The sequence below is a fragment of the Loxodonta africana genome, chromosome 5, assembly GCF_030014295.1.
Source record: "Loxodonta africana isolate mLoxAfr1 chromosome 5, mLoxAfr1.hap2, whole genome shotgun sequence".
Classification (NCBI taxonomy): domain Eukaryota; kingdom Metazoa; phylum Chordata; class Mammalia; order Proboscidea; family Elephantidae; genus Loxodonta; species Loxodonta africana.
The window spans coordinates 146,067,995-146,094,479 of NC_087346.1; the positions used below are offsets into that span (position 1 = coordinate 146,067,995).

General features: G+C 41.0%; 1 protein-coding gene across 4 annotated transcripts in view; it reads left to right on the plus strand.

Moving 5' to 3' along the window:
• TAPT1 (transmembrane anterior posterior transformation 1) overlaps positions 1-26,485 on the plus strand; it is a 77,454-nt gene that overhangs the window by 14,343 nt on the left and 36,626 nt on the right. For 3 of the 4 annotated variants that reach the window (XM_010591369.2, XM_064286055.1, XM_010591370.3), the window contains 2 exons: positions 307-437; positions 17,347-17,465. In XM_010591369.2, coding sequence (XP_010589671.2) covers positions 307-437; positions 17,347-17,465 — 250 coding nt within the window. The remainder of the gene's footprint in view (positions 1-306; positions 438-17,346; positions 17,466-26,485) is intronic. The other variant, XM_010591371.2, reaches the window with a different exon arrangement.

Below are 26,485 nucleotides of genomic sequence, written 5' to 3' on the forward strand. Positions count from 1 at the left end.
TGTGCATCACCCGCGAGACCCAGGACAGGGCTCTTGGAGAAAGCTTTTCTGACTGTTGTGGCTCGCAGTAATCCTTCCCTTCTGTATTCCTGTGGCATTTTCTGCTTATATTATGCAGAGCAGGAGTCTTGTCAACAATATTTGCTGATGATTTATGCATAGTCCTTCAGTTCTAGGCACAGAATTATAAATTACTTTGTTTGATTCTCTATTTTATATATGTGTTACCTATGGCCCCCCAGCAAGCATGTATGTTCCTTGATAAATACTGTTCTTTTTGTTTTGTGTCATTTTCTTTTTCTGTAGAGCTTTCATTGTTGAGGTTCCTCAGTGCTGAACTAACAAGAGGGTACTTCCTTGAACATAATGAGGCCAAGTATACAGAAAGAAGAGAAAGAGTATACACTTGTATGCGAATACCAAGAGAATTGGAAAAGGTACAATTTTTTTTTTTTTATTACCGGACATCATTTGAAAGTTATGTCAAAGTGTTAATTATGCAAAAAAGAAAAGACTCCTATAAAAAGCTTGAGTTAAGTTTTTTTAAATATTGGAAAAAATTTGGTCATAAATAAAATTTCTATATTGGGGGAGTAGGTAGTAGGAATTCCCATATAGAAAGAGGCTTTTAAAAGTTAACTTTTTAGTATGAGAAGGAGCCACTGATACAGTATTAACGTTGTTATTAGTTGCCATCGAGTCAGTTCCGACTCATCATAACTTTGCTCCTTATTGAACTTATCATAGTTCCCTTTGTGCCCCACCCAAATCACTTTACCAAGGAATTAATCTCCTCTCCTGTGCTCTTAGTTTTGTTTACTAGAGACAGGTTTTTTTTTACCACCCCGTTCCACGTGAGAAATTATTTCATTTCAGCCCTTTTTTAAGATTTGTTTCTCAGAAAGCCCACATATTTAAAAACATAAATGACAGTCTCTTCAAAGAAAATTTTGATTTTTGTTTAACCTTCATCAGAGAAAGCAATATGGAGTAACCATAGTAACAGCAGCACTAAATCTTTACACATCATATTCTCCTGATTGTGTCTTAGCCTCTCAAGACCCATCAGGCATGACAGGACAGCTGCCCATTTCCTCTGCGTTGCTAGACCCTGAGCGATTCTGAAAGTTCTTGCCAGAAGGAAAGAATTAAAAAATAATTCAGGTTTAGCTATATGGAAACATTGTGTTTTCACGCGTTTGATAGTAACATAAACTTGTTTTCCATCACTGATCACCTTAGAACAGTGCTTTCTTTTGGAGTAGACATCAGAAGAGTTTTACTGGCTTGCTTTATTAGTGTGTTGTAATAGTGAGAATGTGGCAATGGTGAGAAGTATGGACCCAGCTGGTTTGGCAGATCTTTGATTTTTGACAACCGATCAGTTTGAAGGAAGGAAGAGAGGCAAATGTAAAGTGACAATTTCAGAAATGTTGCTTTATGTGGGTTCTTGGCGGAGTGTCACATGCTGAGGTTTTAGGGAGTTTTGCATTGGGGTGAGATTTAGAGAGATCGCAAGCAAGCAAATATTCGAGAGAGAACAAACATGAGAATGAAACTGTTTGTCACCTTTGACCTAGATCATTAAGTGTGCTTGGTTATCAAAAAAGAGGAAGACCTTGGACGAAATGGGCTGACACAGTGGCTGCAGCAATGGGCTAAAACATAGCAATGATTGTGAGGATGGCGCAGGACGGGGCAGTGTTTCGCTCTGTTGTACATGGGGTCGCTGTGAGTCAGAACTGACTTGACAACACCTTACAAGACCAGGAGTTCCTATTGCGCTACTGCTGCCAAGGTTCCACAGAAGAGCCTGGAGTGTGACGTGAGGAGGGAGAAGGAGCACGAGAAGGACTGGATGGTGGAGCCACAGCACCCTCCCTGACCAGAGCAGCAGCTCTGTTTTATGTATTGGAGTTTTATGTAGGATTTTGTCCAAGGGTGGAGAATGCAGAGAAAGGATGCTTATGTTTGAGGAAAAAAAGCTTAAACCAATTGTTCAGTTTTTTTTTGGTTTTTTTTTTAAGACTTTTAACTTGCTTTTGCAGCTTATTTTCTTCCTCTCAATAATAATGAGATGGAATGTGAAGACACACTCCAAAGGCCAGTTGGCAGGGGGTCTGCTGTGGCCGCCATTCTTCTTCAGGACAGTGCCAACCACAATCAGTTTTTACCTGCCCAGTCTTGGCTGCCTGCACATGTCTGAGCAGTTTCAGACCCCCATTTTCCTCTGGGGTGGGAGGGGGGCGACACAGAGGGATTTACCTGCAACCTGCAGAGCCAAGCTTTGTGGGCACAGCCTGGGGACTGCTTCAAAACAGGGAGGTATCCATCTGACCACTTTCATTACCTCTCCTGTGGCAGAAATAATGAGCAGTGACAACATCCACTCATAATTCTGTGTTCTCACCAGAGGAAGGTTGCAATCAGTATTTTTTTTTTTTTTAAGAAAAGAATAGGAAAAATATCAGAGTTTATTGCCTGTACTAAGGATAAGTATTATTTCCTGGAACTTTGGTTTCGTCTATATGTATGTACAATACATGACGTCAGAAAAGTTGAATTTGTATGACTCCCTGGGTGGTGCATATGCTTAAGCACTCAACTGCTAGCTGAAAGGTTGATGGTTGGAACCCACCCTGGAAGAGAGGCCTGGCGGCCTGCTAAAGGTAACAGCCTTAAAAACCCATGGAGCAGTTCTGCTCCGCACACATGGGGTTGTCATGAGTTCAAATCAACTTGACAGCAGCTGACAATACAACAATACACATTTGTAATAATTTTCTGATCCTATTAAAAAAAAAATTTTTTTTTTTTATTTGTTACCCATGAAAGAGGCTTTTGGCTTTAGGCCTGTTTAGGAAAATTTGATTTAGTTCCTTGGAACAATACTTGAGAAGCTTTCAACCTTAAGACGTATGTACAAAAACCCAAACAATTGCTGTCTAGTCGATTCCTGTAGGACAGAGTAGAAGTGCCCCATAGAGTTTCCAAGGAGTGCTTGTGGATTCAAACTGCCAGCCTTTTGGTTAGCAGCTGTAGCTCTTAACCACTACAAAAGGATATCATATTTTTCAGTCTAGAGCAATTTTTTCTTAACTTCTAAGACTAAATGAAATGTAGATTAAAGCAGAGTTAGGTTTTGGCTAAAAGCAGAGAATACCAGAAAGATGTTTATCTATATTATTGACAATGCAAAGGCACTCCATGGTGTGGGTCTTAACAAATTATGGATAACATTGTGAAGGGCGGGAATTGCAGAGCACTTAACTATGCTCACACAGAACCTGTACACAGACCAAGAGGTCAAACAGAATAAGGTGATACTGCATGGCTTAAAATCCGGAAATGTGTGCAGTGGGGTTGTATGCTTTTACCATACTTGTTCAGTCTGTATGCTGAGCAAATAACCAGAGAAGCTGGACTACATGAAGAAGAACACAGCATTGGGATTGATGGAAGACTCATTAACATCCTGTGATACTGCAGATGACACAACCTCGTTTGCTGAAGAGGAGCAGAAGCACTTACTTATGAAGGTCAAAAACTACAGTCTTCAGTATGAATTACATCTCAACATAAAAATCCTTACAACTAGACCAATAAACAACATGATAAATGAAGAAAAGATTGAAGTTGTCAAGCATTTCATTTTACTTGGACCCACAGTCAGTGCCCATGGAAGCAGCAGTCAGAAAATCAGATGACGTGTTGCATTGGGCAAATCTGCTACAAAAGATCTCTTTGAAGTGTTGAGAAGCAAAGATGTCTCCTTGAAGACTAAGGTGCGCCTGACCCAAGCCATGATATTTTCAGTTGCCTCATATGCATGCGAAAGCTAGACGATGTATAAGGAAGACTGAAGCAGCGATGCCCTTGAATTATGGTGTTGGTGAAGAATATTGAATACACCGTGGACTGGCAGAAGAATGAACGAATCTGTCTTAGAAGAAGTACAGCTAGAATGCTCTTTAGAAGTGAGGATGGCAAGACTTCACCTCACTCACTTTGGACACATTATCAGGAGGACCAGTCCCCAGAGAAGGACATCATGCTTGATAAAGTAGAGGGTCAGTGAAAAAGAGGAAGACCTTTGATGAGCTGGATTGACACAGTGGCTGTGACAGTAGGCTCAAACATAGCAATGATTGTGAGGATGGCACAGGACCAGGCAGTGTTTTGTTTCGTTGTTCATAGAGTCACTATGAGTCGGAACCTACTCCATGGCACCTAAGAACAACTACAGGTTTCAGTTTAATTCCAGGCTTAAATATTTCTCATAACAGCATGAATGTACTTTGATATCCTTAAGGCCTTTATTTAATAACAGTAGGATTTCACTTAATACTATTGTTTTAAGAGTTGAGAGGCTATCTAGTCATGTTAATCTGAATTATTTTTGATTGGCTTCCATTTCTATTCTAACGTATAATACTTTACTCATCTTTTTTTTTCTTCGTCTTTTGGTAAATGCTATAATAGTTTCACCTAACCTTTTTAGGAAGAGAAACTTGAAAATTAAAAACCACTATAAAACATGTGTTTATATTTTAAAGTCAAGAGAAAGGTCGTCTCGGTCACTCTTACTGGACCTGTTTACTAATGTAGAACAATCCTAGAATTTCTGTGTAATATTGTCAGTAGTTAAACACCTTATGCCTGACATTTAATAGAGCTGAATTGCTTATATATTTAAAATAGTGTTTCCAGTTTTAGCACCTTTTTTCATACTTGAACTCATTCTAATGTGAAGGTATAAAATTTTGGAGTGCTTTGTTGACTTTTGAGGGGCTTTTCTTTTCTTCCACCGCAAAACCCCCTCTGCCTCACACACACCCCCTTGGGTTCTTGTCCCAGACCTTCCACTAACTCCTTAGGTTCTCTACTTAAGGGCTTTCTTTTTTACTTCCATACAGCCGGGAAGATTGAACTACACCTTGTCTGTGTTCTGTGTTGCAAGGCAAGATATTGAAGTGTGTAAGGGCATGAACTCTATAGCCAGCCTGCCTGAATCTTGGCTCCATTATTTATTGGCTCAGAAGCCTTGAGCAGCCCTCTTATCCTTTGTGTGCCTTAGTTTTCTCATCTGTAAAAAATGTGTACGTGTATTAAATGTATTAATTACATAGTAAGCCTCTGTAGTGTTTAAAATATTTTATAGTTCTTTACCTCAGCAAATTAGGGGATTAGAACGAGAGGGATTTATAAAGGTTAAAGTGAAGAAAAAAAAAAAAAGGCGTGGCTACTTAGCTTCTTGTCCCCAGGTTGCATGCCAGTGGCTGTCTTTGCAGTAGGCAGAGCTATCATCTGGGGGCAGGTATAGCGAAAGGTGACGAGGGAGGCCTGGTTTCCAGGGTTCTCCCGTGTCGCAGTTCTATTTCATGTTCTACTTTTAATCTCCCAGCTTTGCTTGCCTCTAAACGTGGTCGTTCTAACCCTGCAAGGGAATGATTCTCTGACTCAGCAGCCCAGTCCTCTTAGATTGCTGACCGCAGGAGGAGGAATTGGTAGGGAAAGCTGCGTTCTCCTCCTTCTTTTCTTTTGGCCAGGCTGTCTTGGCGTAAAGCTTACCTCTTTGGTGAAGGACTTAGCTGATGGCCGTAGGAAAACATACCCTGCCACCCTGGCTTTTTCTGCCACTCTTCCCAGCATTTGGCCTCTGTAGGCACATGGTCAGAGCCTACAGGACAGTTTAACTAGACGCTAGGTAAAAACAGGACAGGGATCACTAATCCTAGAGAGGACATTCCTGGTGAGTCACCTCTCACTGCTCCACATCCCACCTTGACTCAGCAAATTACATCTCACTTCTGATGTCCATTTTTGTAGTAATAATAATAATAAAACATTTATCCGAAAATGACTAGGCGCCAGGCACTGTCCTGAGCGTTTTAAACATGCTAACGTTAAATCTCCTCAGCTGCTGCATGTGATATATGTGCTATTAGAATTTCCTGAGACCAAATGGTCAACAGTTACCTTAAAACAAAGATGAGAGGTAAAGGGGCAGGGAAACAACCAGAATGAAATAATGAGAATGTTTACAGTGTGAAGAATGTAATCAATGTCCCTGAACAGTTTCTGTAGAAATTGTTGAATGGGAACCTAAACTGCTGTGTAAACCTTCACTGAAATGATAAAATATTAAAAATAATAATAATAATAAAAATTTCCCTGTTTCCTCCACCTGCCCTTTTGTGGCAGACCTGTGTCGGCTTCCACCATCACCTCGGGCTTTGGTGGAGGAGCATGCTGTATCGTGTAACTCTGTTTTGACCCCATAGGAACATTTACCATAAACCATGTACAAAATTATCTCTTGTCCAAGGTTAAATTTTGCCCTCTGTGTGAATACAAAATTGAAGTAAATAGTAAAGAAACAGTCATCCTAATGTTTTCTAAAGCTCCCTGATATATTTAAATGTTAATTCAGGGCGATACAAACCACTCATTTATTTATTCGTTAATTTGCTCAGTCTGTTTTGGAGTAGTTACTAATGTTCCAGGCATTTGTGCAGGGGAGGAATGCAGAGATAAACAGGAAGTATGAGGTACTAAATATGTAAGTAGTTAAAAGAGAAGATACAAAGTGACACATGTCGTGAGAAAGTATAAATGAAATGCTACTAAGCATCTTGAGAAGGGAAAGTTTACAGAGAAGATAGGCCTGAAGAAGATGATCGGAGAAGACACGCCTGAAGAAGATGATCGGGGAGGATTTGGCAAGGTAATGAGGAAAGGAGGCCAGTGTTTTACATGCATTTTAGGGCATGTGCGAGGGGCGGGGGGTGTGTTAGGAGGATCCAACCAAAAACCAGACCCCATTGCCTTAGAGTCGATTTCAACTCATAGTGACCCTATAGGACAGTGTAGAACTGCCCCATAGGGTAAGGCTGTAATCTTTTCGGAAGCAAACTGCCACATCTTTTTCCCACAAGGCAGCTGACAGATTCAAACTGCTAACCTTTTGGTTAGCAGCAGAGTGCTTCACCACTGTGCCACCAGGGCTCTTTAGATGGATCCAGAGGTGGGGAATTGTTTGGCATGTGCAAAAAACAACAAACTTACTTTGGAAGGATAGGTTGGATTCAGGTTCCAGAGAACTTGGAATAGTCAGGCTAAAGCATTTACATTCTTCGGAGGGAACTGTTAAAGATACATTTCTCAGAAATGCTCTAACAGTGGCTAAAACAAATGTTACTTTTTTTTTTTTAGCAAGTCTAGAGGCTGGAAGTCTCAGTTGTCCCAGCAGATTAATGAAGCCCAAGTCCTTTTTATCTTTCTGTGTTGCCATCCCTGGCATAGTGGATTTTGGTCCTCTTGCTTGTTGCCTTTTAATAGAAAGATGACAGCTGTGACCCCAGGTATTACATCTGCATTCTAATCAGAAGGGAGGAGGACGGGCAGTGCCACCTTCTCAACTCACCCTCTTATAAAGAATTAAAAGTTTCCCAGCAGCACCCCACATACTCCCTCTTTCATCTTATTGGCCGAACTGAATTACATAGCTACTCCCAACTGCAGGGGAGACCAGGATAGTAATATTTTGCTTTTCCAGAAAAGAGAGAAAAGAATTGGGAGTGGTTATTTGGTTAGCCAACCCTCAGAGCTGTGCTTCTGAAAAATTAAGATGGCAATATTCAAAATGTATTGGAGATAAGAGAAGCAAGAGAACCTTGAGATCTCTCTATGTGCATAGTCTTCCTGTTGTTTTGTCCAGTGCTGTCGAGTCAGTTCTGACTCACAGTGACTGCCCCATAAGGGTTTTCTAGGCTGTAATCTTTATGGGAACAGGTGGCCAGATCTTTTCTTCTGTGGAGCCCCTGGGTGGGTTTGAAATGCCAGCCTTTCAGTTGCCTGCCGAGTGCTTAACCATTGCACCACCAGGGCTCCTTACAGCCTTTCTGCAAATGACAAACTTCAGTTTGTTTATTTACTTACAGTAATGAAGCATCATTGTGTTCAATGTAAGTCAGATGCAGGCTGTGATTATTGTTAAGCCTTTTATCAGAATTGCCTTCTTTTCCATGGTTACATATTATTCCATGCTCTTGGCTGTCATGAAAGGTAGCACTAAAATGAAAAAATCTTTTTAGACTCTTTTTACCTTGTAATTCTTTGCTATCTGACAGTCTTTTATTTAATTCTTACCATACTTTGTACATTATAGGGATTTAATACATATTTTAAAAAATTGAATTCAGCTGCTTAGTGTTAAATGGAGCTAATGTTACTGGCCAATTAGTTATCTTAAGAATCTAGCAAATTGACTTAAAATTCTTAGGTGGAAGACGTGCTGTAAGGACGGATATAAATATAGGATATTAGTAGTAGTAGTATTAGACTCTTGTTATTATATTGAGAGAGAAAGGTTGCCGTGATACATTGAAAATATGTGGTATCACTAACCTTGGCTTCTCATCTCAGCTCTGCCAGTAATAGCCGGGTGGCCTGATCAAGACATTTAACCTCCTTTGGGCTTTGTTTTCTTCATCTAAAATTAGAAGGTTGCCCTAGGTCGTCTCTAGAGCTCTAGCAGTCGGTGACTCTGTGGGCAAATTTGCTAAGAGGAGCAGAGGAAACAGGTGGACGAATGGAAGGGGAGTTTTACATGTCTGATGAGGAACTTAGTTCTACTTTTGGGGGCTAGTGGGGATGGAGGGAACATTTGGGAAAAATAATACAAAAAGTTCTTTTCAGAATGATAACGTTAGTCAAAATATTATATAAAGCTTTTTTGTGTGTCTCCCTGTGGGGGATATATTAAGAACATGTCATAGCCATCACTGTTCCACCTTTAAGTCAGCAAAACAGTCCAGGGCTTTCATCGTGAGACTAGGAAAGAGGACTTACTCAGACCCATGTTTATGGCAGTGATTTCTTGAGCGTTCCCACTCAGTTTCTCATTTCACGAAAACACGTTTGGAGACATCCATCTAGATTTTTCTCCTAACGCGGCTGTTCTTGGTGACACACAGTTTGCTCAGCTGCCTCCTGCTCGTGCTGTGGTTCCCTGCTGCCTGTTGGGCGTCTAGGACCTGTTAGATATCTCTGGTACAAGCCAGCCAAAGACTGCAGGGCTCTGTCCCATTTGCTGATGTTTTTAAAAGACAGTGTATGAGCTTGGCACTTGGGGCAATGTTTATCTTTTTGAATTAGTCACTTATTTCTAGAAATAAACCCCTCTCTTCCTGCCTCTTTCCATTGTCCTATATTAAGCCACTGTGATCTCACTCAAACTCTTGTTTACAAATCCTCCTTAACTGCCCTCTCTGCTTACTGTCAGCCTGCTGTAATGGTGCTGCTGAGTCCCTAAGGAACAGGTCCAAGCTAGAAGTTGTGATCCCAGCCTGTGGACCCCCCTTTCCCTGAAGCAGCTGTCCATGCCTCTGTGCCTTAGTGGAACTCTCAAATGTGCCCACAGCACCGAGGGCATACTCATTCCTTCCATGAGCAGGAGCTTCACAGCCCTGTCTGTCCCACACACAAAAAAAAACCAAACCAAACCCAGTGCCGTGAGTCGATTCCGACTCACAGCGACCCTATAGGACAGAGTAGAACTGCCCCACAGAGCTTCCAAGGAGCACCTGGCAGATTCGAACTGCCAACCCTTTGGTTAGCAGCCTTAACCACTTAATCACTACGCCACCAGGGTTTCTGTCTGTGCCACACACAGTGCTAAATAATGGCCCTGCTTTGTGGGTTGTTACCAAAAAAACCCAGTGCTGTCGAGTCGATTCCAACTCATAGTGTGGGTTGTTATGAGGATTAAATGAGTTGATGTGGGTCAAGTGCTTAGAGTTGTGCCTGGCTCCTGGTAATGAGCTCCTTTGTCAGCCATTTCCTAGAATGTAGACCTCCTAGGGGCAGAGTGTGTCCGCTTTTTCATTGCTTTGTCCCTAAAACAGTGCCTAAACCTGTTGTCATCGTGTCAATTCTGATTCGTAGGGACCCTATAGGACAGAGTAGAACTGCCCCATATGGTTTCCAAGGAGTGCCTGGTGGATTCGAACTGCCTATCTTTTGGATAGCAGCCAAGCTCTTAACCACTACGCCACTAGGGCCATAGAAATGCAGTGCATTTCTGAATTCAGATGAATGGAAGTGGTTTTATTATAGGGATGGCCTTGGGTCTGTAGTAATTGCTTTCAAAGTCAGTCATTTGTAAATTTTCTTATTTATAACGCATTCCTCCTGACATTCTAATAATGGACCATTACACATGGCTTTTGAGAAATTCTAGAATGCAGGATAAACATTTCAACTCCTTAGTAATTCACTCAAGATCATTTTTATCCCTCTTGTATAATGATTATATTCTGGCCACACTGCCTACTTGCATTTCACCTATCCATTGTCTTCTCTCTGTTTGGAATTCTGCTTCTCTTTTCTGTGCCTGGCAAAATGTAGTACCCATCTCGTCTCCTCTGTGCGAGACCATTGCTAACTCTTGTTCCTCCTCCCCCCTCCCCCATGTACCTACCTCAGTGCCACCACCCCCCATCTGCATGCACACGCGTGCACACACACATGCAAAATCACACACACAGAGTCACACAGACCTACCTAATCTCTTCACCATTGTTTCCAGAGCAGGGTTACTTATCTGTCTGTGTCGTCCCTGCCCCCGCCCCCCCCCCCCACCATGTGGAACTGAACAAGTTATGGTCTCTGATCTTACAGAGTAGACACGGAGCTTTATAAAAAATGAGACTAAGCCTCTTTGCCCCGGCTTTCCAACTGACACTCCAGACAGCTTGCAGGTGGCATTTGGCGGCAGTGGTGGAGGAGGTGGTATTCAGAATTTCCAGAACATGGTTTGCATAATTCAAGGAGGCGTGTTCCAAAAGTATTGTGCTTCTTTATTTTCAGCCACTTCGTTTTTTTTTTTTTTTAATTTCAAATGGCATTAAAAGAAGGGCAGGAGATTTTCGTGTTTGTCAAAAGGGAAACATTTTTAAAAGGTTAAGAAACCCTGCTCCATTCCCCAGAGAGAGAGGCTGGCTTTTTTTTTTTTGAGGCCTGTATTTTTCCAAATAGATAAGAGCAGTAGAAGTCGGTGTGGATGTGTAAGGGCAGGTAGTAGACATTTTCACAAGCTTAGAAGGTTTTGTTGACCTACAGGGTTACAGAATCATTTCATTTTCTAAGTTTCTTAACATTTAAGTTCAGTCTTTAAGAGTTTATTTTAACTCTTTTGTATGTGTGTATGTGTATATATATATGTTAAGTCACGTGGTGAGTTTGAGTCTAGAAGGATGAGTGACAGGCATCATTAGTAGAAATAGTGCTTCAGCTTTCAAAGCCTTGTCCTCTGCAGACAGACTGAAGTTCTAGTCCTTCTCTGCTGCTCAAGAACTGGGTCCGACTCCTTAGTCATACTCTAAGCGAGCATGGTGCAGCCTGCCTTTAACAGTGAGGTGAAGATGGGCTGAGACCATGCGCACAGGTACCCCCCCAGCCAACACCTCTACAGTGCCCAGGTGTATTGCCCAGAACCTGTAAAAGACTTCCAAAGTCATTCCAGACAAAGTCTCCCACGAGCCAGCCATTTCTACCCTTTGCTTGTTTTCACTTACTTTTTTTTTTTTTTAATTCTGAAGAACCTCATTAATTAAGCAGAAGATTATTTTGAAATAGTTACATTTTCACTTAAATTTTTCTAAATCTCTGCTCTGAGAATGAATTTTGGGAGAAATAATTTTAGATTGAGTATCTGCAATTCGTGACTTGATGCCTTTTTTATTCATTTTGGTACAAAGAACTTCCCAGTGTGTTCCAGCTCAAATGCTCTCGATAGACCTCCCTATAAGCCAGTTTGAACTGTCTTTCTTCACTGCCCATTGTAGCTGTCCAGGAAGGGAGCTAAATTTCCACCTGCCTGTCTGTCTGGGGACCTGACTGGTTTTCAGACTGTGAGTTACCAGCCAATTAGTGGGTCATGAAATAATTTAGTGAGGCCAGCATTATTTTTAAAAAAGGGAATAGAGAAAAAAAGTCAGGGGAGGGGGAGGTGGGAGGAAGAAAGAAAAAGAAAAGAATAGAACGTATTACCCTGCATTTCATGGAGTAAAAGTATTATTTTGTGAAACTTTTCTTTTCATTGTTTGGGGATGTGCGTGTGTGTGTGTGTGTGTGTGTAGTGAATTACAGTATAAAGTGTGGACTGTGGTCAGAGTTTGAATTTTCTTCTTTGGACAATAAGTTCCTTGCAAGACTTTGTACTTCTCAAAACAGTGAACATACATTTTATTTGCTTATTGCAGTTTCTCCCACATAACAGCTGTGTAATAAGTGTTTGGTTATGGGAGGGAAGGAGGAACACATGGAAGAACGCATTAGCCCTGGAAAGATTTTTACTCAAAACCTGTGTGGCATGTTTGTTTTCCATCCCTGGGAAAATGCATGCCTACCCTCAGAGTGGAAAAGGGGTAAAAGCCAAACGCGCCAGTGTATGATTTCCTTTGAAGTATTTTGATTATGCTTTGATTCTTTGCCATGTTTTAGTTCTCTGCTTCTTGTTATATACATTACTGCTAGTTCAGGGAGATGCCATTCATTTTTAAGAGCTCCCCTGTAATGATGAAATACATGTAAAGTTAAGATACCGCTTTTCACAAGAGTGGGATAAGACTGGAATGGTAAGGTTAGAGGGGAAAAAAACGAGGAAGGGACAGACTTTCACCTGCGCTTTCAAGTGGCACATTACAAACCGTTGTGCTTCGTTATTTTCAGCCACACCATTTTTAAATTTTGAAACGTCAAAAGTCATTTACAGGAAGACAGGATATTTTTGTTTTTATCCAAAGAGAAACAACGGCTTATGGCACCAGTTTCATTGCCTTACAGCCATACCTTGTATACTTGAGGAGGAAACTTTGTTAGCCATTACCTAAGAATGTGTGAATACTTTATGGTGGTTTGCTCCAAATAAAAAGGAAATAGTAATTGCCTATTTTATCAAGATGCCATATAAATGAGCTGAAGTGTGAAAGTACACATTTTTCTTGTTAATAATAAATTCTCAATTTCAGTTCTTAATGACATGTTTTCGAAGCTAGCAGTAAAGCTAAATATTGGAAATTTTTATCCTTTTTTTTAAGTTTGATTCATTAAATGCCTTCTGTTTCTGCATTTTGTATGATACTAGGCAAATTGGCAAAAGACGAGCAAACACAAAGAAAATTGCCTTAACCCCTATGCCCAGTAAAAAGAACAAGTGACATCTTTTTGCTCTGTTCAGCTGCTTCAAAGAGAGAGTGTGAGGCTAGACAGATCGGGATTGAGCATGAGTCCCTCAACAGCAGTGGGTTTTACTCTAACCCACAGTCTTGGGCAAGCATTTTGCCTTCGTTATTGTTAGGTTCCAGCGAATTTATTCTGACACATAGCAATCCTGTGTATAACAGAATGAAACGTTGCCCGGTCCTGTGCCATCCTGACAATAGTAGGTATATTTCAGCCAGTTGTTGCAGCCACTGTGTCATTCCATCTCCCTGAGGGTCGTCCTCTTTTTTGCCTTTAGAGCTGTGGTTTTCTCTTTTGTTAAATAGGGGATGATGATAGCTACCTCAAATGTCTTTTAGGAGGATGTAGTAGTAAGCACTTAAACCACCACACCTGGAACATAGGAGGCATTCTTTGCACAACCTCTTCAAGTTCCTGGGCTGCCAGGTAAATTAAATGAGATAACTGCATACAGCACCTGGCCGGTGCTGGGCTCAGGCTGGGTGCAAGGCTGGTCTCTTCACTTCCTCCAGGAACAAATATTTTCAGGATTCCATCCGGTTTGCTTTTGTGTATGAAATTCTCTCATTTTCATTTGTAAAGAATTTAAAACAGTGCCTTTGTATTTTATGAGAAACTGTAACATCCAAACAATGGGTACAGTGCCATTGTTGCTGGGTGCTGTCAAGTCCTTTCCAACTCATAGTGACCCTGTGTACAACAGAACAAAACACTGCCCAGTCCTGCGCCATCCCCAGAATCATTGTTATGCCTGAGCCCCTCGTTGCAGCTACTTTGTCAGTCCATCTTGTGGAGCGTACAGTAGTTAATCACTTTCCCACATGTTCACCCCTGAAAGGCATTTCTCTTGCTTTGCTTTTGCATGTATTCTTGCCTACAGAAATGATTTATTTTCACCCAGGTGAAATTCCTTGTGATCCAGCCACTTCCTTTCCTTCTGTCTTAATGTTGAGATCTGTTGTATTGTCAGCCGCAGGTCATTCAGCTGTAGGGCCAGCGTGCAGTGTGCGTGGTGATCGCTTTGCCCACTGAGTTTATGTGACGCTGTTAAAATGTGAAGGAGAAGGCCCCTTTGGCTTTTGTTACTTTTGTTTACCTTGAGTGGTACTAATACAGATTGCTCTCAGCCAAAGAGTGGCTGTACTTAACTTTATTTGCAGGGAAAATTTTAGTCCTCGTGCTTACTCAGGCTCTTGCACTCTTGCTTCCTCCCCGCCCCCTTCCTGCACACTCCTGTACCCTCTGTTGGGTCCACCCTCTACATGGCAACAGCCCTCATCTTCTCAGATGTCATGCAAGGGTGTCCTCTTCTGTGAAGCTTTTTCTGTATCTCCCAGGGGTTGGTTTGGCACTTGTGTGTCTGTCTGTCTCTCGCTCTGGCCTCCCTGCCCCCTATATACATAGTCCTGTCCTGGCAGCTCTAACACTGCCTTGACCTTCCTTATTTACTTGCTGGTGTCTCCATGTGCTAAAGTGTGAGTGAGCTCACTGAGGCAGGAACAGTGGCCTGGTGCCTGTTTGTGCCCCCTGGGCTGGGCATGTTAGTTGGCTCATAAACCAAACCAAACCCATGGCCGTCGAGTCAATTCCAACTCATAAATTCTTTGCCGTTGAGTCGATTCCGACTCATAGTAACCCTATAGGCCAGAGTAGAACTGCCCCATACGGTTTCCACAGAGCACCTAGTGGATTTGAACTGCTGACCTTTTGGTTAGCAGCTCTTAACCACTGTGTCACCAGTGTTCCCAGTTGGCTTATATGAACAGCTTAATAAAGGTTGGATGAAGGGATAATGTGTTTATCCCCAGTGTAAGCTCATGAGAGAGACAACCACATCTTCTCCTTCCCTGCAGCCTGTCTGTATGCGTACACGCCGAAATACCTTCTGGGAACTTCGGGTTTCTGGCAGCCTCGGCCTTCAGAGCACAACCAGCAGTCCATTGGCAAACAGGGAGAGGCTTCCCAGTGACAGGAGAGTAATAAATAACAACCATTAACTTTACATGGACTTTGCTCAGTCTTCTTCCCACTCCTTTGCGTGTAAAGCAAGAAGACAAACACAAAACTGTTGACTGTGTACTGACAACAGAGACAGTCTTCCGTGGAAAGAAGATTTTAAAAAGTGTAGTCTTTGCCACGTGACTCATCCTTAATAGCCTAGCACTGTACTTTTATTGTTATTCATAATGAGTGGAAATCGCTTAAAAAAAAAGATGAAGGATTAGGGAACTGTCAGGCTCAGCATATTCTGATTAAGAAATCCGGCGTATATATGTATGTAATATTTTGTGACATTCCTGTCAAAATTAATAAAATGTGTCCTTTGAATTAATAGTATGGATATTAACTAATATATTTAAGTAGGACAATTAATCGTCTACAGATCCATGAAGTGTTATGTGTGAGGGCATGTACATGGTCGCATGTTTGTGTGTCAGACATACAGGAAGTACTGCTCTTACACAGCAGACTTCTGCTTCTCCAAGCCATCAAAAGACTCTGCCTCTCTGTGAAATATAGCTCTGAATTTAACAGGAAAAAATGTGTAATGTTACCCCCTGACAAAAGAAAGGAAGGGTGTGGCAAGTATACAAGAAAGAGGAGAGAGAGAAACATACTAGCAGCTGGTCTTCTCAAGTTAAGAATAACTTTAATTTTGAATATACTTGGAAGTGTGTTAAAATTAGTAATAATTTTACATATTTATTTTTAATATAAAGAAATAGTATTTTAACTCTGTATATACTCTGTTCATTCCCACCACTGAAGCATTCTGATAAACAAAGTAATAGTAAAATTAGAAAGAGTAAAGTTAGATTTTAAGCTTTATCTAAAAGGCTTCCTGTAGTATCTTCAAAGTTTAAGGAAATACCCAGAAAGCCACATCAGAAGTTTCATAGCTATAGTCAAGGGCAACTTGTCTCATGAGCAGTTGACTTCCGTAGTTGATAAAGGAAGACTGGAGAAGAATTAATGCCTTTGGATTATGGTGTTGGCGAACAACATTGAATATACCATGGGCTGCCGGAAGAACAGACAAATCTGTCTTGGAAGAAATACAGCCAGAATGCTCCTTAGAAGCGAAGATGGCGAGACTTCGGGTCACATACTTTGGGCATTGCCTTAGTTATCCAGTGCTGCTATAACAGAAGTACCACAAGTGGATGGCTTTAACAAACAGAGATTTATTTTCTCAGCCTACTGGGCTAGAAGTCCAAAATCAGGGCGTCAGCTCCAGGGGAAGGCGTTCTCTCTCTGTTGGCTCTGGAGGAAGGTCCTTCTTGTCAGCTTTCCCCTGGACTGGGAGCTTTACCACGCAGGAACCTCAGGTTCAAAGAATGCCCTCTGCTCCCATTGCTTCTTCCTTGGTGGTGTGAGGTCCTTCTCTCTGCTTGCTTCCCTTTCTTTTTGTCTCTGGTAAGATAAAAGGTGGCGCAGGCCACACTCCAAGGAAATTCCCTTTGCGTTGGATCAGGGATGTGACCTTAGTTAGGGTGTTATAATCCCACTGTATCCTCTTTAATATAAAATTACAGTCACAAAATGGAGGACAACCACACAATACTAGGAATCATGGCCTAAACCGAGTTGACACATATTTTTGGGGGACACAGTTCAATCCATAACAGACATATTATCAGGAGGGACCAGTCCCTGGAGAAGGACATCATGCTGTTAAAGTAAAAGGTCAGCAAAAAAGAGGAAGGCCTTCAGTGAGGTGGATTGACACGGTGGTGGCAATAGTGTGTTCAAACATAGCAACAATTGTGAGGATGGGGCAAGACCGGGCAGTGTTTGCCTCTGTTACACACAGGGTCGCTGTGAGTCAGAGCCAATCTGACAGTACTTAACAACGATAACAGGTGGTAAAAAAAAAAAGAATCTGGAAGAAATGAACTTGAGCTTTGAAAAAGGACTCTTATTCAATGAAGATTCACGTATACAAGTAGAACTATTAATTTGTTATTCCCATAGCTAAGTTACAAGAAATTAGTTTTCCAAAAATTTTAGAAATCCTGGATTGTTTGATGTTTTCATCCCCAATTACTTAAAAAGAATATATATATATATTTTTTCTTCTCTGCTTTTCAAATCCAGCTCATGGTTTTTGGAATCTTCCTGTGTCTGGATGCGTTTCTGTATGTGTTCACCCTGCTCCCTTTAAGAGTTTGCCTGGCACTGTTTCGGCTCTTCACTTTGCCTTGCTATGGCATAAGGTAAGTTTAAGATCAGTAGTTATTTTAAGTGTTTACGGTCGTTATTTTTCCTACTTGTACTTGTTAAACTAAATAAGCGCTTGGATTGATTTGGCAGCAGTTGGCAGAGTTTCATTCACACTTTGGCCCTTAACACTAAACTAGGAATGTTTATCTTTTAGTGGATATTATATATGTTTATGTAGTATTTTACTTTTTCTGTGCACATTTTTCCTGGGATAATTTTGAAAGAAAACTTTTCTTTAACTAATAAATTAATGTTAAAAATGCAGGAGGCAGGCTAAAATCTTTGTAGTAGAGTAGAAAGGGCCCAAGGCTGAGAGTCATAGCCCTAACTGCCGCTGTCCTAACTTGCCCTGTGCCTCAAGTTTCTTAAGTCCCCGGGCCTCGTAGGCATCATCTGCACAATGAGGACTGGGCTCTATCTAGACTGGGGAGGCGGCGGATGGGTATCAGAATCTCCTAAGGAACTCTTACTACAGAGATTCCTTCCTCAATCCATTTGAGAATCACTACAACACTGATTGTAGGTAAGGCTTGCTCTGACACGTGTACATGGGAAAATCTCTTGAAGGGCATGGTCATAGTGGGAGGATCAGACAGACAGTTGAAATCCCATTCCCACCCAACACTGATTAGCTGGTGAGTTGTGGGCAACTACCAAACCTCCCTAAACCTGTTTCCCCATCTGTGAAGAGGAGATGCTGAGAGCCCGGCATATTTTACCACCATAATTTGGAGGTGTGAACAAATATGCAGCATAGGGCCTGGTTTAGTTCCCTGCCCTTTCTTCTCTGCCAGAACTAGGAACAGTAAGGTGGAAATGCTAAACTTATTTGAATCTCAGTGTTTTATCAGGCTTAAGGTTGAAGGGAGTTTGGGTTTTACAGTTTTCTTTCCTTGTATAGTTAATGTCCACATGTATCCAGTCTGTGTCGCCGCTCTCGAGAACATTATTATTACTGAGTTCCTAGCATAGCTGCCCAACTTACATTTCCAACATGCTACAGCTTTCTAAATACATTTCATTTGAAGAAGTTTTAAAATGTTGAAATGGACAATAATTTGTGGGATTTCATTTAACTGTAAAGTAGATGACTTGTTCCATAGTACATAAAATATATAGTTAATAAAATTATCAGTAATTTAACCATGGAAGCTGAGTTGAAAAATCATTGTTCTACATACAGAATTATAATTTGACTTTTTAAAGACTGTACTCTTGGGAGATTCTCTCAAAGTAGTAAATGAGCAAAAAAACCCAAACCCGTTGCTGTTGAGTCCATTCTGACTCATAGCACCCCTATAGGACAGAGTAGAACTGCCCTACAGGGTTTCCAAGGAGCACCTGGTGGATTCAAACTGCCGACGTTTTGGTTAGCCGCAGTAGCTCTTAACCACTACGCCACCAAGGTTTCCCACTAGTAAGTGAGCATATACTTAATATTTAGTAAGGTCACTATGAGTCGGAATCAGCCTGACGGCAGCGGGTTAATGGGTTAAATATAGTCCCTTTAAAAACGAATCTTAACCAGTTTTGATAAGGAAGCATTCCTTCCAGTATGAATTGGCTGAATTTATTGATCATGATTACCATACTTCACAAAGAGTAAAAAGTTCTTTTTGCAAGATTGCATGGAGTGAAGCAGTTGTGAGAGTTCAGGTGACGTTATATGAGATACTTTATATTCTGTAACGTCCCTCGTTTTCAGAAAAGGAGAAAATTATGGTATGTCATTTATTAATAACATTAATCAGATGAAAGGATCTTCTTAGGAATTTAACCATTGGCTTTAAGATGTAAAAAAGTCTTTACTGTTCTTGTTAGCTAACCTTTTGAAGACATTTGTAGCATGGAACTTTAATATTAAAGCTTAGCTACGGGATTCTATTTTCTTTTATCACTCAATCATAGCATTTTATTTACTTCCTCAGAAAACTAAAATATAATAAAACATTAAATTAAAAAAAACCCAAACCCACTGCAATTGAATCGATTCTGATTCATACCTATTTATGGGACAGAGTAGAGCTACCCCATGGGGTTTCCAAGGCTATAATCTTCACAGAAGCAGATTGCCACATCTTTCGCCCTCGGTTGGTTCGAACTGCCAACCTCTCGGTCAGCAGCCAAGTACTCAACCACCATGCCGCCAGGGCTTCTTAACAAAACGTTACTAAATCTTAATCTTCATGTGTGACTGCATAGGAGGATGGATATGTGGAAGTTTGGATAAAAGTCCAGATGAAGCTACTCGACATAAAATAACTAATACTATGTATGGATTTCCACATACATAGACTTTTTTTTTAGTTATTCTTTGGTCAACAATGTAAGATAAGTTGGTGTTCTTTAAGTTCTATAAGTTTAATAATATTTAAGTGACAAGCTTTTAAAGATACTCATGTTCTAGATGGCTGTTAGCATAATAAGATAGTAAAAGGAGATATAACCTGCAAACTCTCTTCTTCAGAAGGGTGGTACCTTCTTTGGGTGTGGCTATCATATGAAGGAGGTACCCTAGGTCAGTGACACACTGGTGGTTTGCCAGTGTTCCAGAGTCTTTCCTTTCAGCCTGTCATCTGAAGACCATCTTGTCTTTGTGTGGATATCTACAAGTCTTTTGTACTCGGATTCGTTTCCACCACCCTGGCATTTGGGGAAGCATCTAAGTAACATTAGAAAAGTCTTTCAGTGTTTGTTCTGAAAACTAAAAGAGGTGTTACAGGGAGCTGGAGATCTTGATTTCTCCATTGAGAGGAGTTTATGGTCCCTGGATCCAACCTCTTTTAGCTGTCTTAAGATTTCTTTAGCAGATGAAATAATGACTGATTTTTTTTGTATTACTTTAAAATAATTTTCAGTCTAAATTAATTTGAGTAACATTTTGAGACAAAATTGAAATGTTTTCCATTTTCAAGGTTTTGTAACTTGAAATGACACTAGAGGGCAGCCTGTAATACACTACGATCAAGACTCCATTTAAGTTTCCTGTGCAAACAGTTCTTTCTATTTCTGCAACTTGGATCAACTGAAGAATTACGTTTTATGTTACCACTAATAAATATTTATATGATATCATCTAAAACGTAAGATGTAGTTAAGATTACAGAAAAGAACTTCAGCAAGTTTAAATACTCCATGCCAAGCTGGTTTACACAGAATATGGAAATACTGCCTTAATTAACGTCTTTGTACCTTAAGTATGATACCTGCTTTATCAAAATTTAATAATTGGTGCTTGCAGTGATGTGCGTTGCAATTTATATTTTCTCTGAGCATTACTTTGAAAAACATTACACTTGAAACATTTATGGTATGAAAAATTGTATCAATAAACCTTTATTAATTTTAAGTCTAAGGCCTTTCAGATATTTTAGGACTACAAAAATACATTTGATTTCACAAATGTTATTTAGAAATAGCCAAATTCTGCTTCGGAATCACTTTTCTTCCACTGTGCTCTGCTTTCATTAAAGGTTATTTGGTTTATCTTGCCTACAGTTGTATCATGCTCCATCTTTTTCAGCAGGCAAAAAGTGCTCTTTCCTTCCGTCTGACCTTGGTTTTTCATATCTTATTGTCAAAGGGATAAGAAGAAATTAAAGAGACCAGCAAAGAAGCTGATTATATTCGCTTTTCTAATTAATGTCTTTTTCCCACTCTCCTGTAACTTAGCCTTTTCCTTAAAAGAAGCTACTCTCTTCCTAGTCTTTTAGCTCTTTGAAATTATTCCCCCCAAAAGGAAAAAAAGTTTGTAGGTGTTTGTTCTCTTTGTTCCAGTGCCACATCAGTAATAGAATAATGTATAATTACCATTGCCTCACTTCAGACATGCCTCCTCTGCTTGATAAGGTATGTCTAATGTCTAGCACAGCACTTGTGAGAGGTTCTGTTTATAGCCGACAGCCCTTCAGATTTTCTGCTTTACAATTTAGGCCTTCTGCAAACTTGCCGTGGCTTTTTTGTTTGTGTCTTTGTTTTTTGCCCACCGTTGTTGTTAGGTGTTGTCAGTTCTGACTCCTAGTGACCCTGTGCCAGTAGTGACAACTAAATGTCCAAAGACTCTACCTTTGGCCTAGGCTGAGGACCGGCACGAGCCTACAGCCCCTGACGTAAACCACACTTCATTGTGATCGCTCGGTCAGGGGGGCACATGAGCCTACAGCCCCTGAAGTAAACCACGCTTCATTGTGATCGCTCGGTCAGGGGGGCACATGAGCCTACGGCCCCTGAAGTAAACCACGCTTCATTGTGATCGCTCGGTCAGGGGGGCACATGAGCCTACAGCCCCTGAAGTAAACCACCCTTCATTGTGATCGCTCGGTCAGGGGGGCACATGAGCCTACAGCCCTTGAAGTAAACCACGCTTCATTGTGATCACTCGGTCAGGGCGACACATGAGCCTACAGCCCCTGAAGTAAACCACACTTCATTGTGATCACTCGGTCAGGGGGGCACACGAGCCTACAGCCCCTGAAGTAAACCACGCTTCATTGTGATCGCTCGGTCGGGGGGCACATGAGCCTACAGCCCCTGAAGTAAACCACGCTTCATTGTGATCGCTTGGTCAGGGGGGCACATGAGCCTACAGCCCCTGAAGTAAACCACGCTTCATTGTGATCGCTCGGTCAGGGGGGCACATGAGCCTACAGCCCCTGAAGTAAACCACGCTTCATTGTGATCGCTCGGTCGGGGGGCACATGAGCCTACAGCCCCTGAAGTAAACCACCCTTCATTGTGATCGCTCGGTCAGGGGGGCACATGAGCCTGCAGCCCCTGAAGTAAACCACCCTTCATTGTGATCACTCGGTCAGGGGGGCACATGACCCTACAGCCCCTGAAGTAAACCACGCTTCATTGTGATCGCTCGGTCAGGGGTCACATGAGCCTACAGCCCCCGAAGTAAACCATGCTTCCTTGTGATCACTCGGTCAGGGGGGCACATGACCCTACAGCCCCTGAAGTAAACCACGCTTCATTGTGATCACTCGGTCAGGGGGGCACATGAGCCTACAGCCCCTGAAGTAAACCACACTTCATTGTGATCACTCGGTCAGGGGGGCACATGACCCTACAGCCCCTGAAGTAAACCACGCTTCATTGTGATCGCTCGGTCAGGGGGGCACATGAGCCTACAGCCCCTGAAGTAAACCACGCTTCATTGTGATCACTCGGTCAGGGGGGCACATGAGCCTACAGCCCCTGAAGTAAACCACACTTCATTGTGATCACTCGGTCAGGGGGGCACATGAGCCTACAGCCCCTGAAGTAAACCACACTTCATTGTGATCACTCGGTCAGGGGGGCACATGACCCTACAGCCCCTGAAGTAAACCACGCTTCATTGTGATCGCTCGGTCAGGGGGGCACATGAGCCTACAGCCCCTGAAGTAAACCACGCTTCATTGTGATCACTCGGTCAGGGGGGCACATGAGCCTACAGCCCCTGAAGTAAACCACACTTCATTGTGATCACTCGGTCAGGGGGGCACATGAGCCTACAGCCCCTGAAGTAAACCACCCTTCATTGTGATCGCTCGGTCAAGGGAACGCTTGGCAGCTTTTGACCTGGTTAAAATACTGCTCAGTTTGAGATGTTGGCGGAGTAGTTATCATGACTCTTAGTTGAGTGTATGCCTTGTCTGCTAAAGGATGTGCTGTTCCCAGAAAAATTTTGCATCTCTCTTTAGTAGTCTCAAGAATATGTTGTTGAGAAATATTTCTAATGAGGACAGAATTTTGAAAAATCTTTGGCCTCAGGTGTTATGTTATAGAATAAAAATGATAAAGAAATGTATCTAGAATCTTTGGAATATACTTATTGATTTCTTCTCTCTTTCCCACGTAGGGTAGTATCATTTCAGAAAAATGTTCGATAAACTTCTTGAGAGGATAATTTCCTTTTTATTGTTGTGGCATTGGGCATGGAATTAAATTTTAATTTATTATGTATGGTATGGTATAGCATTATGTTTCCCAAAGTAGTCTGCTCTGTATTCTGCTGAAAAGGTGTCAAACATCATCTTTCCATATGTTGAATAAAGACAGACTGACCGCTTATACTGTATGTTTAATTTCCCTGCATTTTTTGTGAACCTTCTTATCTCCTGAAACTTCTGACTTCAGTTTCTTTTAGAATTCTTGTTTGGAATAAAAATTGAGGGAGATTATAGAGAAAAATGATGGAATCTGGTGCCAAGAACTGATACTCATTCTTTAAAACATTACTAGAACATTAGTATTATATGCTGGAGCACTTTTCTTTAATTATTAGGGCAGATAAAATAGGTGCAAGCAAATTTCCTGATCACTCATCTGGCTTTAGGCGTGACTCTCATTGGATGCTTCATGAAGTCTTTTTTTTTTTTTAAGAGGCAATAATATCTTTTTCTTTGGAGAGTTTACTCCATAGGAAAGTGATCTTCCAAAAGAATTATGAGTTTCAAATGCTTGAGAATTTCTTAGCCTATTGGATTCCGTCTGTATGCCTTACTGCATTTGAGATTTTAACTTTGTGTCAAAATATATAAATACACTTCTTCTCTTTAGACAGAGCCGTAGATTGAGCCTGAATGACGGATGCCACCACTACAGCATGTATAGGAAAAGCTCTTGGTGACTTTCTCTGGGGAAACAAGCATGTCTGTTACTTCCTACCAGGGCTTACCTGCGTGGCCTGTTTGTAGATAGCAATATATCGTTATATTAGAAAGTCTTCGTAACGCCAGGTTTTGTTGTCCCCCGTTTCCCACCTTGACGCTCTAAGTAGCGTAGCAACATTACAACCTTCTCTCTCTCTTTCTCTCTCGTAAATCAGACCGAAGGGAGGAGCACTTTCACTTGCTTTATAGAATGGAATGTGGTGTCACAGGGACTCCTTGTGGTGAGTAAACCCTGATTTTTCCTTCTATACTCTTGGCCAAATTGACAGAGATACAAATGAAAATTATTTACAAGGCGAAAATAAACAGTAGAGGCAGAGGTAACCATTTGAGGATGGAAACATGCAGAAGAAAATGTGATTCCCTGTCCTTGGTCTTAAAGCTTTGTTGACATTTGTTTATGCAGGATTGACGATGCTTTCACTTAGCTTAGGAAAATTACTCCATGAAGTGACATATAATTACAGATGTTGTTCTAGCAACATCGCCAGCAGGTACTCCATCCCCAGCATGACAGCAGTCTGGTGAGCTTAGTTCCTTCCATATAAGCAGTTTTTATTTTGTACTGCTCTAAATACTCAACAGAGCTTTATAAAACTAGTTTGTTTGTTTGTTTTTCTAGTATAGTTTCAAATTATTTTAAAGCCCAAGGCAAGGCTTTAATCAGTCAAGTTAAGTTTTAAGTAATTTTTTTTCCTCCTGTATGTCAGTCAGACTTCATCTTAAAAATTTGCTTTTCTGATTAAGGAAAACATCTTGAGATCTCACTACTTTGTCCCAGTGTATTTTAAAATTCTGAAATGACCTCTCTTTATAAAATGTGAACCTTATTAAGTATTTTACATTTTTATTTCAGTGGTGCTTGTATCGTTCTCTTTCAGATAGCCACAAATAGCTAGGAGTATTAAAAAGGAGAGAGAGAGAAAGATAGATCTGATCTGTGTATTTCAAAATGCAATCACTGACATGTTTCAAGACCTGTTTGAAAATCAATTATGCAAAGATGATGCCATTTCCCTGGCTCATTTTTCTTGCTGCATCCTCATCCTCCCTGACCTTCGTATTCACTGTCAGTTTTTACTTTAATCTTAGCATGTTATTGCTGCTAAAGAGGGAGAAGGAAAAACCTGCCCTTGATCATCTTCCGCCACTACTTAACTCTATTACCATAAACCTGTGACCCTTTGAAACAACAGTTCGAATCCACCAGGCGTCCCTTGGAAACCCTGTGGGGGAGTTCACTCTGTCCTGTAGGGTCGCTATGAGTTGGGATCAACTCAACGGCAACAGGTTTGGGTTTGGTTTTGAAGCAACTGGGGATGCTTTACTTGGTAAATTGTGCACATCCAGCGGGAGTATTTGTATGAGTAAAAGATAAAATTTAGAAACATAGAGAATTTGATTTCCGTGAGGGTAGTTTAACTTGAATTTTTACAAACAGTTTTCTTGAATGTCTTCATATGAAAAATTTAAAAATTCTTTTGAATATCTTTTTTAATATTACTTGTCTTGAGATGCCTCACAGCCAGATCTGTAAAGTAGATCAGTAGGTTTTTACTTTCTTCAACAGCATGTGTGGCTGGTTTGTGCTTTCATACAGGATTTCAGCCTCTGCAAAATGTATGGCCAGTAACTATCATTTGGCTGCCAACTGAAAGGTTGGCTCTTGGGACCCACCAGCCACTCCCTGGGAAAAAGATATGGCAATTTGCTTCCATAAGGATTACAGCCTTGGAAACCCTATGGGGCAGTTCTACTCTATCCTATAGAGTCGCTGTGAGTCGGAATCGACTCAACAGCAACAGGTTTGGTTTTGGTTATTATAGCAGCTATTTATAAGGAAGAACTTCTGCCTGAAAATATCATTCAAAAGCCAATTCGTGGTTGACTGGCAGGGCCATAAATAAGCTTCTTGTGAAATTTGAAAAATGTATCAGATAATCACGTCCTGGCAGAGAGGGAGGCAAATGTCATTGGTTCAAGTTGTTTTAACTGGGTAAACTTATTTTCAGTTAGGTGTTTTCTTACTCAGAGAGTCAGTGATACATATAGATGTCTTTTAAGATGCTGCCTTAGAAACAGTTTTTAATTTCTACAACTTTCCTTTTTTAATAACGGGGACATTTATGTGAAAGTAGGACCCTTGTTAAGGGTTTTGCTTTTATTCTTTATTTGAATAATATTCTTTATTTTGAAAATCACAGTCATCTCCATAGCAGCCAGTGATGTTTAGCAATGGGAGGTTTTACCAAAGAAGGAAGTACACAGAAAGCAAGGGATCTGATGGAATGGAAATCCTGATTTTTTTATATGCATTCTTAGAAATCAAGAGCAAAAATTATATATATATGTGT